The sequence below is a fragment of the Dipodomys spectabilis genome, unplaced genomic scaffold (assembly GCF_019054845.1).
Source record: "Dipodomys spectabilis isolate Male_0828 unplaced genomic scaffold, ASM1905484v1 ptg000125l, whole genome shotgun sequence".
NCBI lineage: Eukaryota > Metazoa > Chordata > Mammalia > Rodentia > Heteromyidae > Dipodomys > Dipodomys spectabilis.
Window position 1 is genome coordinate 22,833,773 of NW_024870802.1, and position 16,921 is coordinate 22,850,693.

The following is a 16,921-nucleotide window of genomic DNA, read 5'->3' on the forward strand; positions in this document are numbered from 1 at the left end:
TGCTGGTTAATTGGAAGTAAGAGTCTCATGGACTTTTTCCTGTCTGGAAATTGTGATCCTCAGAACTCAGCCTCTTAAGAAGCTGGGATAACAGGAGTCACCCACCAGTGCTTGGCAAAAATGCTGCTTTTTAATTACACCCTCACCCCCACCTCCCGGTCTAGTTTTGTTAAGTAGTTGGGAATCAGAACCAGCTCTTGTGTTGTTTGGTCTGAGAGTTGAGTGGCCTGGGCACTCAGTGCCACCAGACTTGGAAATCTTAATTTTGTGTTTGTTATGTCGTCTCTGTTCACTACTGAAAAGAGAGATTTGCATTCCATATGTTCTGGGGTCCTTTTGTGTGAATTTCTTGTGGTCAGAGTGGCTGCTGATGAAGCCTCTGTGGGACACAATGACCACAGCAAAGGAAGGGAAAGTGACTTTCCCTGACATGGCCAAATCCTATCATTAAGCACTCTACACTATTAAATGGAGTTACTATTCACAGGCCATTAAGACTTCTCTCGCTGTTAGATTAACTTTTGTGGCAGAAGTAGGTTGCATAGATTAAATTCACATCACACATTTGATTTCTCCAGTCAGGTCTTCAACACTCAGGATGTTGGGAAGTAAGGCTATAAACACTCATGAAGTAAAAGATTAGCGAGAATCTTGACACAAGCCACATGTCATTTAGTTGAGGGGCTGTTTATGTTTTACTACTGGTACATGATACTGGGATTGAAGGTTGGCAAGATTAAGCTGCCAAATATGATTTGCTTTCTGGCAAGTAACTAGCATGAGGTTAAGTGAAGAAATCTGGGATTTACTTGCTTAAATGCAGGGAAGAGAGAGTTAATTTCATTCTAAAATGTATAGTAATATTGCTTTTTCTTGCTAACATTGAGTCTTCAGTTGGCCTTTAATATATATAATAAAGTTGGTTTTAAATTATAGGGACAATTTTCAGCTCCATTACAAAATATAATTTTAAAATCAGCCATTGAGAAGCAATTGGATAGAAAGCATCGAAGATTCACAAAAATAGAAAGGTAATCAAAGAGCACTTTAGAAAAAGACTCTTGTGGAGCCAACGGGCATCTAGTTGATCTTTTCCAGGGATCGGTAGTAATCTGTCAGGACCTTCCATGCTTTGGGGGCCATGAAACCATCTGGAGGATTTTCTCCTTCCCTGGCGAGCTTCCTCATACGAGTTCCTGAGATGAAGTCAAACTCTTCATGCCTGTCACAGTACAGCAACACAACTCAGTGTAGGTAATAACATCTGCCTTAAAGATTCTTGGAATTCGGTGATGGGTTTTGGACCCATAGTTTAGTTTTTCTTTCTGTAAAATGATGCATCTTTGAAAATGGGCAGTATTCTAATTCTTCAGCAATTGTTGGAAGAAAGGAAAATAATAGGTAGCCACTATTTTCTGTGTACCTGTTCTGTTATGGGAAGTATCTTGAGTCCAGAAACTATCTTCTGTTTTTCTTACTATTTTCTGTGAGCTCTCAGCATGGAGATTTGATTTCATCATAAATATTCAATGGAATCTCTCTCTGTGTTACTTTATGAGCTAAACTATTATTATTAATTTTTTTTGACAGTTGTAGGGTTTGAACTCACGCCTAGGTACTGTCCCTAAGCCTTTTCACACAAGGTAGCACTCTACCACTTCTGGTTTTCTGGTGCTTAATTGGAGATAAGAGTCTCAGGGAGTTTCCTCAGCTCTCAGCCAGCCGAGTAGCTAGGATTACAGGTGTGAGCCACTGGCACTCAGCTGAGCTATGCTATTTCCTTTGATACTTCTTGTAATATGTTAGGCACTTAGTGCAAGCTCAAGACATATATGTTGAAAGAGCAACAACTTATGTGTGGAAGGGCAGGTGCTAGAGATGAAATCTGGGACCTTGCATACTCTAGGCAAATGTTTTACTGAACTAAGCTATACTCAGCCCCAAAAGAAGTATATGGATCATCTACTATACCCAAGGACTGTGCTACAATCTCACAAGGTATAAAGTGTGTAGAATGAAGTCTTGAATGTCAAGGAACTCAATTGGGAGCATGCAGAAATGGAATGGAGAGTTTTCCAAAGGGTCAATCATTTTCTCATCATTACCATTTGTCAAGATGTCGATTAATTTTCCTCTAGAAACCTACCTTGCTGGATCATAGAAGTCCATGGCTTTTTTGGTTTTATTGTAGGCAGCCACTCGGAATGGAATGATTTCTACAGAGGTGAGGCCAGGGGCCATGCTCAAGACCTTGCCCCCATGGGTGGCTTCATACAGATCCTTCTTGGTCTCAGGGTGAGGCATTCCTGCAGGATCCCTGCCTACAATGTAGAAATTGGCCCCTGCAATCATCCGACATCTGCAGTGCCACTGGACCTAGCAAACAACACATAAGAGGCATGATGGTCATTGCAGGCCCTGTCTAGGCGTTTTATGGAGATTTAGTAATTCTGCTTCAAAGTAATTCAGTGACACACATCAACGAAAAAGCTTTGAGACAGTGAGTCTAAGACTTTGGCTATTTTCTTTCTTTCTTTCTTTCTTTTTTCTTTTTTGGTCAGTTGTGGGGCTTGAACTCTGGGCCTGGGCGCTGTCCCTCAGCTCTTCAGCTCAAGGCGAGTGCTCTACTGCTTGAGCCACAGTGCCACTTCCTGTGCTATTTTCTTTAGCTTGATTATATTGGGTCAGACAAGAGCTTTAAAGACATGAATTATAGGAATCTTTGTCTTAGAACTGTATTTCCTCATTTTGTTCTCCAAACAGGCTAGCAGAACAGGAACATTCAGATTCCTGTTAGCCAGAACTGTGTGAATTTACTTTCCAGTCCTTTCCTATTTAGCAAAAAAATCATAGGTCCTAACATTTCATGATCCAGCTGCTAGTAATGAACAAATTTACCTTTGAGCTCATCACAACACTTGCCCTCTTTTTTCTTTTTGCTGGTCATGGGGCTTGAACTTTGGGGCTGGGCATTGTCCCATAGCTCTTCAGCTCAAGGCTAGTGCTCTATTACTTGAGCCATAGCATCACTTCTGGCTTTTTCTGCTTATGTGGTGCTGAGGAATCGAACCCAGGGCCTCATTCATGCAAGGCAAACACTCTACCACTGAGCCACCTTCCCAGCCCCACTTGCCCTCTTTTAAGTTCAGACAAATACAAAGTGATGGATAGGAGAACTAGGGATCTAGAACTTCAATATGATTGTGGCCTTCAGAAAGTCAGAACATTTGAGTGTGTTGTACTTTCTGCAAACATCTTCAAATTCGCCACACTGCAAAAGAAAAATCTGTCCCATAGCTCACTTTGTTATTATGAAGGGAGAACTTTTTCTCTCAAAGACATGTCCTATGAAATTCACAGCATGTGAATCACTTAGAGTCAGTGGGACTAGTAAATATTAGGGTAGACCAACTTGTCCTATAACCCAGATAAGCTTCGTTATCCATTTCATTCACATGCCAACCTCCTCAAAGCAAAAGATAACTGATTTGATATTTTTAGCATCTTTATAAATGCAAAGAAGACCAGAAGATTCCAGCAATGTGTTCATGAGGAAGAAGGCTCCCAAACACTCATTTGCCCTCGTGAATAATGTATGAGCCTGTACACTGAGTCCCATGGCCAAGACCAGCTCAGAACCACCCACCTCAGTTGGCCCCGCATATAACATGGGAGATGGGAAGATGGCAACAATGGTTGACTTGGGATCTAAGACCCCTTCCTCCAGCACAGCTGCGTGCTGCTTCATCCTCCAGTCAAGAGGAACATCATCATCTTTGGTCCAGCCCCCAAGAGGATGTAGCAGGAGGACTGGGTGCTTATAGCCCCTCTCCAGGAGCCGGCGGCGGGTGTCCTGCATCAACAGAGCATGGCCATTGTGGACAGGATTGCGCAGCTGGAATGCAAACACAGCATCTGAGAAAGAAAAGCAGAGACGCCAAAGTCAAAGAAACAGTGTTGGTTGTTGCAAGGACAGAAAGGAAATAATGTAGTTATGTTTACTGTTCATTGCCTTCATTAAATCCACTTGCTTTTGATAATCAGCTGCAAAAGTATGTCTGGGTCTTTAAAGATGTTAATCCAGTATCACCAGCAATGTTGTTGCTCAGACACAGACAGGATACAGAGGCAGGAAGCCATAAAGGGAGATATGTGACTCAGGAATGAAAAGAGTTGTTGCCAGGATATTTCCTGCAAACCAAGGCTTTGACAGTTCTCTTGTACCTTGCTCCAGTCTTTATAACTGGGGCTTAAAAAATAATTTGACTCCTTACTTGGGTCTGTAAGTTAACTAAAAGCAAGAGGAAAGCTTGGCATGTCGGTCTGCATTTTGCATCTGTCTTCTCTCTGAGTTATTTACCTTGCATACATGTTTAAATCCAGGAAAGACTTATCTTTACAAGAGCAGGGAAGACTGCCTTCTAGTAAGGGAACAGCTAGCTGCCTCTCGTCAGACCACCCACCAGGCAACGATGACTTGCTTATCTGGACCAGACTGATTCCCTCAAGTGATGACAGTTGTAAAAGTTCTCTGATCCCCTCCAAAACTAAGACTGAGATACAGATCAACCAGGTCATTCTTTATCCAGGACCATCCAAGTATTATGCACATCTTTCATACCCTGTCCAAATTCTTTATTTGAACCTTTTAAAGCTCATGTTTGTAGCTGGAAAATAGTTGGAGTGTTGCTTTGTCTCTTTTGTGGTGTGCCTGTGCCATACAATAAACCTCTCTCCTCTACCTTCTCTCTATGCCTTCACCACTACCTATATGGCATGTTGGGGTGAGTGGGCAGACCTGATAGGGAGTCCTGGAGTATGAGCTTGGCACCTAAAACTTGGCTGCATCACTTCACAAGAAGATGAATGATGATGGGAAGATTTTCTGCAGCCTGTGCATGCAAAAACAATCTACAGATATAAAAACATGCATGCAGCAACAATCTACAGATATAAAAACAAGCCCAACTTCACTTAAAAGAAACTTTCATGGGCTGGGAAGGTGGCTCAGTAGTAGTGTGCTTGCCTTGCATGCCTGAGACCCTGGGTTCGATTCCTCAGCACCACATAAGCAAAAAGAAAAAAAAAGCCAGAAGTGGCACTGTGGCTCAAGTGGTAGAGCGCTAGCCTTGAGCTGAAGAGCTGAGGGACAGCGCCCAGGCCCAGAGTTCAGGCCCCACGACTGGAACCCCCCCCCAAAAAAAAAGAAACCTTCATAGCTACTTCACTTAGAAACAGACTCATAAAAGCCTTTATTTTTTTGTCTTTGTAATATAATTTAATCTATTGTGGAACACCTCAGAGACATATAAAAACCTAAAACAATATGAAAAACACTAATCTATTATTTTTCTCCTTTTCAAAATGTATACAGGAAAAATTAAAATCTTCTCATTCATCCAACTTCATCCCCCAAAGGAAGCTAATTGTCATTGGCAGTTTGGTGACACTGGAAGCATTTGTTTCCATATACAGAAATACACTGGGGCTTTTAAAATTCTTTTGTTTTTAAAACTATGACTGTACTATACTCATTTTAATGTAATTTTCTTTTTCACTATGTTTTTTGTTATCTTTGTGCATATTTTAAGTTGCTGCACAGTAATCCAGTATGTGAAGTGCTTTTTCCTGTCCCTTTTCCCTCCCAGTACTAGAAATTGAACTCAGGGCTTCTTATGGATTTGTGTGGTGCTCTACCACTTGAGCCGGACATCCAGTCCTTTTTGCTGCTTAGAGATGAAGTCTCCATAGAAGTACTGTAGCTCAAGTGGTAGAGCGCTCGCCTTGAGCTGAAGAGCTGAGGGACAGCGCCCAGGCCCAGAGTTCAAGCCCTACTACCGACAAAAAAAAAAAAAGAGAGATGAAGTCTCCAAAAGAAAAAGACTTTTCTGCCCAGGATGGCCTTGAATCTTGATCCTCTACCTCTCAGCTTCCTGATAGATGGGATTACAGGTATGAGCCATCAGCACCACACACAGATTTAAACTTTAACACACACACACCAGCTGATGCATTAACTTCTTAAAATGCTTATTCCTATATTCTCAATTTCTTAATCAGAGAGTAGCAAGGAAAAATCAACAAATTTATTAAAGTCAGCCTACATACCAGAATTCATTTCTTTACATTTCTGCTTGAGCTCCAGAGGTGTCAGGCGGTATTGGTCCAGCCCATCATTCCACCTTATTCTCTCGAAGACCTGAAGATCTCCACCAACCAGCCAATCCCCACTTTCCATCACCATCTAGAAAGTTGAAGTTGTTAATGATGAATACTATTTTGACAAATATTCTCCTTTTGGACTTTGGATTACTATTAAAGAACTGATCCTAGTTCTCCAGCATTTCTAGCACAGTATTTCTCAAACTGTTAAGTCTCATAACTTCTTTTGTTTGTTTGTTTGTTTGTTTTGGTCTGGTCGTGGGGCCTGAACTCTGGGCCTGGGCGCTGTCCCTCAGCTCTTCAGCTCAAGGCTAGTGCTCTACCACTTGAGCCACAGTGCCACTTCCAGCTTTTTTTTTTTCTTCTGCTTATGTGGTGCTGAGGAATCGAACCCAGGGCCTCATGCATGCAAGGCAAGCGCTCTACCACTGAGCCACCTTCCCAGGCCAAGTCTCATAACTTCTTCATAATTTTAAAAATTTCTAGGAATGCAGCTCAGTGGAAGAGCTCAAGGTCCAAGGTTCACTTAAGTGTTAAGAATCCTTCCTGAGGAGCTTTTATGTATGTACATGTTTCTGTCTTATATAAGTTTCCATATTAGAAATTAAACAGAAACTTAAACATGGCTAACTGACTTAAAGCAAGCAATCCATTACATATTAGTGTAGTAACATTTTTAGCAAAAAAAGTTCCTACCCCATTAAATAAGAAACAGCGTTAGTTTAATTTATTTGCAAGGCTTTCTAATGTCTGACCTAACAGAAGACAGCTGGTTTCTCATAACTTCTGTATTTAATGGATATCAATAAATTTCTTGGAACTAAAGCAAATAAAGGGAGCTCAACTAGAGGCAGGTAGTTGGAAAAGAGAGGAGTTGAAATCTTTTGATATCATTGGATAGTGTTTTGATACTATACCATATGCAACAAGTCATGGTTTTATTTCTTCTCTCTCCCTCTCCTTCTCCCTTTCACTCTCCCTCTCCTTCTCCCTTTCACTCTCCCTCTCCTCTCCTCTATGTTTGTTGCTCCTGGAACTTGAACTCTTGCTAAGTTTTGGATTTGTTTTTTGGCTTACAGCTAGCACTCTACCACTTGAGCCTATGCCTCCAATGCCGACTTTTTGCTGGTTAATTGAAGTTTTGAGGATTTTTCTGCCCATGCTGGCTCTGAATCATGATCCTCAGATCTCACCTTCCTTCCTTCCTTCCTTTCTTCCTTCCTTTCTTTCGTTCTTTTTCTTCTTTTTCTTTCTTTGTTGTGGGGCTTGAACTCTGCACCTGGGTGCTGTCCCTCGGCTCTTCAGCTCAAGGCGAGTGCTCTACCACTTGAGCTGCAGCACCACTTCTGGTTTTCTGGTGGTTTATTGGAGATAAGAGTCTCATGGTCTTTTTTGCCCAGGCTGGCTTTGAACCAGGATCTTCAGATCTCAGCCTCCTGAGTAGTTAGGATTACAGGCATGAGCCACTGGTGTCTGGCTCAGATCTTAGCTTTCTAAGTAGCCTTTTTCTTTCTTTCTTGAGACCAAAGCAGGATTCATCCTGCCTCAGACTTCCAAGTTTTATTGATCATATCTGGCTTCAAGAACTAAGGTTTTTTTTTTTTTCTTTTTTAATAAAGTCTTCATTTATTTATTTGTTTGTTTGTTTTTGGGTCCAGTCGTGGGGCCTGAACTCTGAGCCTGAGCACTGTCCCTCAGCTCTTCAGCTCAAGGCTAGTGCTCTACCACTTGAGCCACAGTACCACTTCCAGCTTTTTTTCTTTTTTCTTATGTGGTGCTGAGGAATCAAACCCAGGGCCTCATGCATGCAAGGCAAGCGCTCTACCACTGAGCCACCTTCCCAGCACCTTGTTGCCTTTGGAATTTGAAACCTTATCAATATTTTTTTCATGCTGTATTAAAAATATATTGTGCTTTGAATGAATCATTTACCTATGAAGGATTCTGAAGCATAATATAGTGATCAACTAGAAAATGTTTATTCACTGAGTTTGTTTTTAAAGGCTGATATATTTTACTTTAGGATTTAAACATTGATATACATTTATTCATATCACTCCTAGTCTCAGCAGAAATTCTAAGTGTGTGGAGCTGACAAGCCATGGTAAATACATGTTTGCCTATTTTCCCTTGAAACCTCAAGGTTAATAATTGTGAGATAATTAATCATCTCAACTGTTTCCCTCAAATTGACAGCATGGTTTTTCATTAAAAAAATTTAGATGCTAAATATCCAAAGATGGCTCATGGGAAACACATGATAGACATAGAGGTAGTGAGGGTATATCCCCACTCAATAGCATGTCATGAGTAGATACTGGGTTTACAATGACCTTCTTCCAAGAGGGACTGAGGGAGGGTTGGCCTAGAGTAGTAGTTCTCAACAGAGGGTGACTGTGCTTTTCCTGGTGACATTTGCTGATATGTACAGACCATTTGATTGTTGAGTAGGAGGGCGTATGCTGCCTCAAGCATCTAGCAGGTATAGGCCAAGGACACTGCTACACATCCCACATGCCACACAACAGCCCTCACAGCAAATATCTGTGAAGTATCTGTGCTAAAGAGTAGCACAAAGAATTAGCCCATGATGTCAATTGTGTTGAGTTAAGGAAACTCAGGCTGAGAGAGGGTAACTGTGCAATAGATTGTGCAATAGTCAATTGCAGTAGCTCACAACGGTAATCTTAGCTGCTTAGGAGGATGAGAGCTGAGGATCGTGGGTCAAAGCCAGCCTAGGCAGGAAAGTCCCTAAGACTCTTATCTTCAATTGACCATCAAAAAAGCTGGAAGTGGAGCTGTGGCTCAAGTGGTGGAGCACTACCCTTGAGCAAAGAAAGCTCAAAGCTCAGAGACAGAGCCTCAGCTCTGAGTTCAAGCCTCAGTATGCACACATGCACACACAAAAATAACTATACTGTAAGTATAATAACTATACTGTAAGTAACACTGCCCTCATTGCTTAGGCCACCCATAGAATTTTGAGTTGACACCAATTCCCTGAGGGTAGTTACTCATTCTGGACACTAGGGGGCAGCCATGTACTCTACTGCTCTCTATATATACTGTACTGCTCTACTGGGTGAAGATAGACTTCAACTACTTTGATTACCACCCAACATAAAAACATGGCTGTATTATTTATCATAGCTAAGATATGGAGCCACCCCAGATGTCCCCAGTAGATGAATGGATCTAGAAAATGTATTATATATGCACAATGGAATTCTATACTTCCATTCTATACTTGCCCCATTTGTAAGGAAATGGATAGACTTGGAAAAATCATATTAAGCGAAGTAAGCCAGACCCAAAGAAACATAGGCTCCATGGTTTCCCTCATTTGTAGTAATTAGTATATGTCTAGGATAGTTCTGGAAGAAGATTACAATAGCTCAATAACTACGTACACATGACCATGCAAAATGATGCTAATTGAAATGAACTCCAAGATATGGAAACAAGAGAGTTTTTTTTTTAATGCACTGTGTTAAGTTCTTTCTTTCTTCTTTCATTTTTCCCCCTCTGGTTTATCCTCTGTTGTTACTGTGTTTGATTTTGGTACCCTGTACCTTGTATATACATTTATCTGATTTGGGGAAGGGAAGGGGAATAACAAAATGGTGAGCCCAAGGACAGAGGGTGAGCCAGTGCAACAGCGATGCTCACAAGACACTATGTTGGAAAGGAACTCTGCAACTTGCGGGGGGAGGAAAGTTAGCGGGGAGGGAAAATGGGAGAAAACAAGCGGGGGGGGGGAACACTGTTGAACAAGAAATAGACTCATCACCTTATGTAGCCATAACCCCTCACCTTTACAATAAATAAATTGCCTTTACAATAAAATATTATTTTAAAAAAACACACATGGACTTGTGGCTCATGGAAAAAGGAAATACATAATTCTTTAGAAGTAGAAAGGCATTCTTCATGAAAATGGGTAATTCTGCTCAGTTATCAAGTTTGAAATTTCCAAGGAGCGGGGGAACATGGCTGTGTGACAAAACACATTTTAGAATGGGGCTTGAGGGATTTCTGGAAGGTGGCAGAACAACCCTCTGAGAAGGGAGAAGAACAACTCTCCCAGGACACTTCTCTCTCCACGGTGTTGCAATTCTCCCATCAGGAAGGGAGGTCTAGGGCTTTGTGGCCTCAAAGAGGTCTGAGTCTCCTGCCAAACTCTCAAGCTGACAGCTTAGGGGTTTTTCAAAACTGCATGCACAGAGGATAAGAACAGGCCTAAAGATTCTGGTAAAGGAGTGAAAGAAGAACAGGGCTCAGAACCACAGAGGAGGATCTGAGCTCCAACAGCAGAATAAAGAGTAAGCGATAGGACTAGACTACACTAAAAAAAAAAAAAAAAAAGAGGCTAGAATAGAATCACTCAATCTGAAGACAAGGGAATGAACAATTGAGAGAAGAGGATCATCTGAGGTGAGATAGTGCAGAGATCAGAATGAAGGAAAAGGAGAGAAGGGAGAAAACAGAAGGAAGGAAAGAAGTAGTGACTTTGGGAATATACAGCCATGACGACATGGTTCAGGAAGAGAAACTAACACCACACCTGTGAAGAACTCACATTTTACTTCTGCGCTATCATGGAATGGAGCTTTAAGGGACTCGGCGATCATATAGATTTTCAGATTAGAAGATGGCTTTGCAGAGAGGAAGCAGTAGTGTTCAAGGGCACACAGCTGCCTTACCAAAGCCAGGGCCCAAATCTAGGACTCTGCAAGCCAGAATCTCCTTACACACCATACTCAACAGACCTTATCGGTGCTCCCTCCCCAGGGTAATATTTCCCTATCATCTTCCACAGTACCCAACACAGGGGTGGATGGAACAAGTATAGATTTCCCTGGGAGAAGGCAGAAGGGGATTTGGTTGTACTGATGGGTCATGAGAGTTACTAATGACTCCTTAAAGGAGGAAAAACAGCTGAGGAGGCAGCAGTAGAAGAAATGAAGTCCTAGACTGAGGAATGAGCATGTGCAAGACCAGCTTCAGAAGGATGGAAAATAAGCTGGGTTTAAGAGGTCAATCACGTTTCTGCAAAGGGGTTTTCACATCAAAGGTTAGAGCACTGGCTGAAGCGTGAGCACCGGTGCGGAGGGGAGCAAGGTAAGAGACAGGGAAGCATGTGAGTAAATCCGATGTAGAATATGAGAAGCAGATCCGTCAGAGCTTTGTGCTTGAACAAGAGAAGAAGAAACAAGTGTGGCATAAAGGTTCTGGTTGTAAGTCCCTGTTTGGATGTCAGAGCTGCTGGTGGAGGGAAGACACTAAGGGGAGCAAGTCTGGGGTTAGACTGTGCAGCCTGAACCCGAGGCACTGTCAGCATACACCCATTTGAAGCCAGATAGGAAACACTTCCAGTAATAATCCGATGAAGTGCTTCTCGGCTTCATAATGCATTCAAATCAAAGGGGCTTTAAAAAGCAATTAAATCAACATCAGTGGAGGTAGAATCTAGTCTGGGGTGTGTGTGTGTGTGTGTGTGTGGTTGTTGTTGTGAGGTTTTTTGTTGGTATTGTTGTTGTTTTGTTTTGTCAGTGTCTCTGTATTTAGCCCAGGCTAGTCTTGAACTTGACCATCTTCATTCTATATCCTGAGGCTGGCGTGCATGATTATACCCAGCACAGTCCAGATAATTTTTAAACATTTTAGGTCATTCTGCTGATCTAGCCATTGAGTTGTGACTGTGAAGTCAGAGGATATGAAACCTTTCATTCTGGTCTTTCATTGGGACATTCTTTTGATTTCTACATATGTAAAATGGAAGCGCTGATCTCCCTGCTGCACAGGAACATTGTGAGAACTAATTACTGCTTCAAAAAGCTTCAGGAGCTATAGATGAAAAGGAAACCGGGCTCCTCCCTGCAATGTGTTTACAAGTTTCACCTGCTCTTCCTAGTGGCTTCCCCTGAGGTTATATACAGGTGCTATATTTATTGATTCAAAGAGAGTCCTTGAATGGAAGGTCAAGCATGCCCTTGTGCCACATGTCTGGCACTGTGGCTCAAGCCGGTAATCCTAGCTTCTGAGGAGGCTGAGATCTAAGGATTGTGATTTGAAGTCAGCCTAGGCAGAAAACTCTGTAAGACTCTTAACTCCAATAAACCAGCAAAATGCTAGAAGTGGATCTGTGGCTTAAATGGTAGAGTGCTAGCCTTGAATGACAAAGCTAAGGGAGAGCATGTTGCCTGAGTTCATGCCCCAGGATGACAGAGAGAGGGGAGAGAGAAAGAGAGGAGCGCTCTCACGTGAAGGGCTGGAGAGCAGAGTCAGACCATTTCTTTGGCTGGCATTGGATCATTTTCTATAAACTTCAGTCTCAGTACCACATAGAAATACAAGAAATGCCCATGATTATTTTAGGGAATGACAATTTAGGGAACATTTCTGTTTCTAAAAAATTACCTTAATGTATTACTGTTTTTTGTTTTTGCGGTCGTGAGGCTTGAACTCTGGGCTTGGGTGCTGTCCCTCAGCTCTTCAGCTCAAGGCGAGCACTCTACCACTTGAGCCACGGTGCCACTTCTGGTTTTCTGGTGGTTTATTGGAGGTAAGAGTCTCACAGACCTTCCTTCCCAGGCTGGCTTTGAACAGTGATCTTCAGATCTCAGCCTCCTGAGTAGCTAGGATGACAGGCACGAGCCACCAGCATCCAGCTTATTACTATGAGTTTTAAGATGTTAAACATACACAGTTTTTTCCTTCTAAATCTTGTGTGCTATGCATTTGCTAAATGAACCTTCAGCTCCCCAAGTGTAGTCAGTGCATGTGGACTGAGTGGCTTCTCTGGTTATACACAGCCCATTTCTCTCCATTAGTTCACTGGAAATATTTACAGAAGACACTGACAATATTGTCACTGTCCAAGCAACACCATCACTCTCCCTGGTTTCTAAGAAACTGAATGCAACTGGTGACATGTACTACAAGACAGAGGAAAAGAAGTAGTCACTTTAAGAGCTTCCTGATGGCTTTAGTGCAAGCCATGTGGATGTTGTATCTGAAGAAAAAATATCCGAGGAAGGATAATGACAGACAGTTATTCTTATGGCCAATAGCTATATGATTACAGTCTTGAGCCTGTATGATTACAGTCAGGAAAGAAGACAGGAAGCTTAGAACTTAACAGTCCTCAGCAGCCCCCAGTTAAGTGTCCAGCAACCTCAAGGACTATCATCCTCTGAGAAAAACAGCCTGCTTTGCATGTGTGTAAGATTAGAGCTACTTCTCTCTCTCTCTCTTTTTTTTTTTTTTTTGGTCGGTCCTGGGGCCTGAACTCTGGGCCTGGGCGCTGTCCCTCAGCTCTTCAGCTCAAGGCCAGAGCTCTACCACTTGAGCCACAGTGCCACTTGTGGTTTTTTTCTTTTTGTTTATGTGGTGCTGAGGAATCGAACCCAGGGCCTCCTGCATGTAAGGCAAGCGCTCTACCACTGAGCCACCTTCCCAGCCCCTAGAGCTACTTCTCTTGAGGGCAGTTAGCTGTGTCCAATAAATTTAAAATCTGCTTTACTTGACCATTGACCTCTTGTGGTTTGATTAAAAAGGCTCCAGAGGCCACCACCAGGGGCCATGAAAAGGTCCTTCCTATCTTGGAATATTTCACAACTGAAGAAAAACAAAACCAAACCTTAATTTTCTACAGGGTCATAAGCTGTGAGGCTTATTTTGGTGTCCTTGATGAAGAGCCAGTATGCCTTGTTCATGTTCAAAAGCGCCCAGGCCTTGATAGCTCCTGACAGTTGCTTTAGCTGGGGAATTTGAAGAATGAAATGAGTAGAATATGCTCTCTTCATTTTTACTCTCGTGCCTTTATCTTAGATGAGAAATAGTTTTTGCATACAATTACAGCTTTTTAGTGGAACCCCATTCAACCAGTCCTCAAGACCTTGGCTACCAACCCTATCTGTAGTTAGAAGCTGCCCAAGGGGTTAAGAGAGGTTTGGTCTATTTTGCTTTTGGAGAGGACAGGCCTTCAATGATCTTCACCACATAAACACATTTTTCATCTTCAAATTATCCATTGGTAAAAATGCATAATCTTTCCTCTGAGAACTCAGCTAATATCTGTGCTAGTTATCCTTGGTTGAAGAAATGTCATTGACCCATTCACTGTCAACAGATCACGAACTCTCAGTTCTTTTCCAAGAGTTGGTTGGACACAATTCGTGTGTATTTTTCAGAGGAACAGGGCTGCCAACTCTACTTGTTGTTTTGGGTCCTCTACTAAAGATGTGAGACTAAATTATCTACTTAGTCCCACTTAGCTGAGGATGAGGGCATCAGAGAATCAGATGATTTAGGGGGTCATCAAGACCAGCCATCAACAGAAAGACATTCTTTACCACCTTTCAAAATCTCCCAATGTAAAAATCTATCTTAGACATTCAGCCTTCCCTACTTGGAAGGCAGAGAATGGGAAGTTCATGGTTTGAGGCCTGTCTGGAGAAATAAAGTTAGCAAGAAAGCCATTTCTCCAACCCATAGTTGGGTAAGTGGCAAGTGCCTGTCATCCCGACCTACATGGGAGAGTGAGAAGTGGGAGCCAGGCCCACCCAGGCACAAAAGTCCATGAAACTCCATCTCCATGGATGGGAAGCTAGAAACGGTGGTGCACACTTGTGTTCCCAGTGACAACAGAAAGCCTATAGTGGGAAGCTTAGGCGTGTGCCGGAGAACAAGGCCTTACCCTAAAAATAACCAGTGAAAAATAGGACCGGAAGCATGACCCAGTCTATCTGCCAGCCTGGCAAGTATGAGTTCCAACTTCAGTTATCACCACCAACATAAAGAAAGACATGAAAGGAAATGAGTCTTCCATCAGTTCTTTTAGGCTTCCATGAAAACTAAAAAGAATCATTTGTTGTGCTCGGTAAAAAGTAGATCGAGAAAGCCCTTCCAAAGGTTTTGCCACTTACTTTGATATGGGGGTGCTTTGCACACGTTGTGCCCCACACCCGAGAACAACGCTCCTCTTTCCGATGCTCGTAGAATTCAGGGTCTTGTAAGATAGCCACCTTCTGCCCACCGTAGGTCAGGACAAACTCACTGCACCCCTCCAGCCTTGCCTTGTCGTCTGCAGAGATCGGCAGCACGATGGGGATGCTCATGTTGATCACTCCGTCTGCGGAAAGACCCGGCCTGAAGCATGAATACTTGGATCTAAAGGGTGTCCCCTCCTGGGTTTGTTGCTGTTGTTTCTTTGAGACAAAGTCTCATTCTGTAGCCCAGACTGGCCTTGAACTTGCCATCTTCCTGCCTCTGCTTTCCAACTGCTGAAGTTACAGGTCTGCACCACAACCTCTGACACAGGTGTGCTGTCCTTTATGAATAACTCAAACATAGACAGTGTCCCTTCTGAAGAGTCCCTTGAAAAGGCTTTAAGACCTGAATCCAATGTGTTTGCATCAGCTGCCCCAGTTTCCCTGAGTGTGTGACAGGAAGTCCCAGGGGGCCTCCACACGCAGGAGCCAGAGTGTATGAGACAGTGGACCGAGTACAATCAAAGGTCAGCTCAGTACCGGACCTCATTTTGCAGATAAGAAGGGGACATTTCCTGAGGTCCTTTTAAAAATCTTTGTCCTGATCCCAAAGCTCTAAAGTTTAAAGTTTTAACAACTCAACTATATAAAGTTTGACAAAACGAAATGAAAGTTGAAACAAAACAGAAATCACTATTTTTCTTAGACATGAACCTTTTAATCAATATTGGGCACTGCCAGTGCACTGAACTGAAAAGAAAGAAAAAAAAATCAGACAATTTACATTAGTTAATGGGATCCCCAAAACAAGGAGTTCTGTTCACTGTGGTCCAGGTACAACACTGCCTTGAAATAGTTTTGAAGAGACTGATGATATCACTCATCTGGAACACACAAGTCTAGCTAGCTCAACTATAATAGAGACTGTCCAACGTGAAAAAACTCAAAGGAGTGAAAACATAATTGACTACAGCTCACGTAAATTCTTCAGGAGTCCCTCTCACCTTTATGCCTTACTTTGGAGGAATTTAAATAAGCCAGCTTTTCTGACTTACCAATCAGGAGGTATAGAGTGTGCTGCTTTAAGAAGCTAGAGCTTCAGCAGCACAAAATGTAAACAGCTTGACCATAAAGGAAGAGACTGGAATACTGTGAAAAACAGACGTAGAAACTGTGATGATTAATCTTATGTGTCAGCCTGGCTAGGTCACGGTACCCAGTTATTCGGCAAAACATTATTCTCAATGATTCAGTAAAGGTGTTGGTTTTTTTTTTTAAAGGAGAATTACTATTTAAATCAGTAGACTTGGATTAAAGCAGACATTCCTCCATATTATGGATGGAGTGTATCATGAAAAAAAAATGAAACAAAATGAAATAACAAAACATAGATTTACCTCAAAAGAGGGAATTTGGGCAGCAGAATACCACTGGATTTTGGACTTGACCATCTCTTTTCTGGGTCTCTAGTCTGCTGGCCTACCTTGGAGATTTAGAACTTGCCAGCTTCCACATTCCACATTCCCACTTCTCATGTCATATATGTATGTGCATGTGTATGTATATATATGCATATTATATATATATATACACACACACATATACATACACATCCTGTTGGTTCAGATTCTCTGAAGAACACTGACTAATGCAGAGACTAAAAACATGGAATCAGGGAGAGGGACACCAGCCATACAGGTGTCCCACTTCTCAGAGGACCATTACATAAAAGCCCAGTTTAATAATTGATTGAACTAATGATGACA

The 16,921-nt window shown here is 42.2% G+C and overlaps 1 protein-coding gene across 2 annotated transcripts in view; it reads right to left on the reverse strand.

Moving 5' to 3' along the window:
• Positions 1-16,921, reverse strand: part of Papss2 (3'-phosphoadenosine 5'-phosphosulfate synthase 2) — a 75,852-nt gene continuing 58,931 nt past the window's right edge. For both annotated transcript variants that reach the window (XM_042689633.1, XM_042689632.1), the window contains 5 exons: positions 15,093-15,298; positions 6,109-6,244; positions 3,647-3,915; positions 2,147-2,376; positions 1-1,222 (listed from right to left, as the gene is read on the reverse strand). In XM_042689633.1, coding sequence (XP_042545567.1) covers positions 1,081-1,222; positions 2,147-2,376; positions 3,647-3,915; positions 6,109-6,244; positions 15,093-15,298 — 983 coding nt within the window. In that variant the 3' untranslated portion in view covers positions 1-1,080. The remainder of the gene's footprint in view (positions 1,223-2,146; positions 2,377-3,646; positions 3,916-6,108; positions 6,245-15,092; positions 15,299-16,921) is intronic.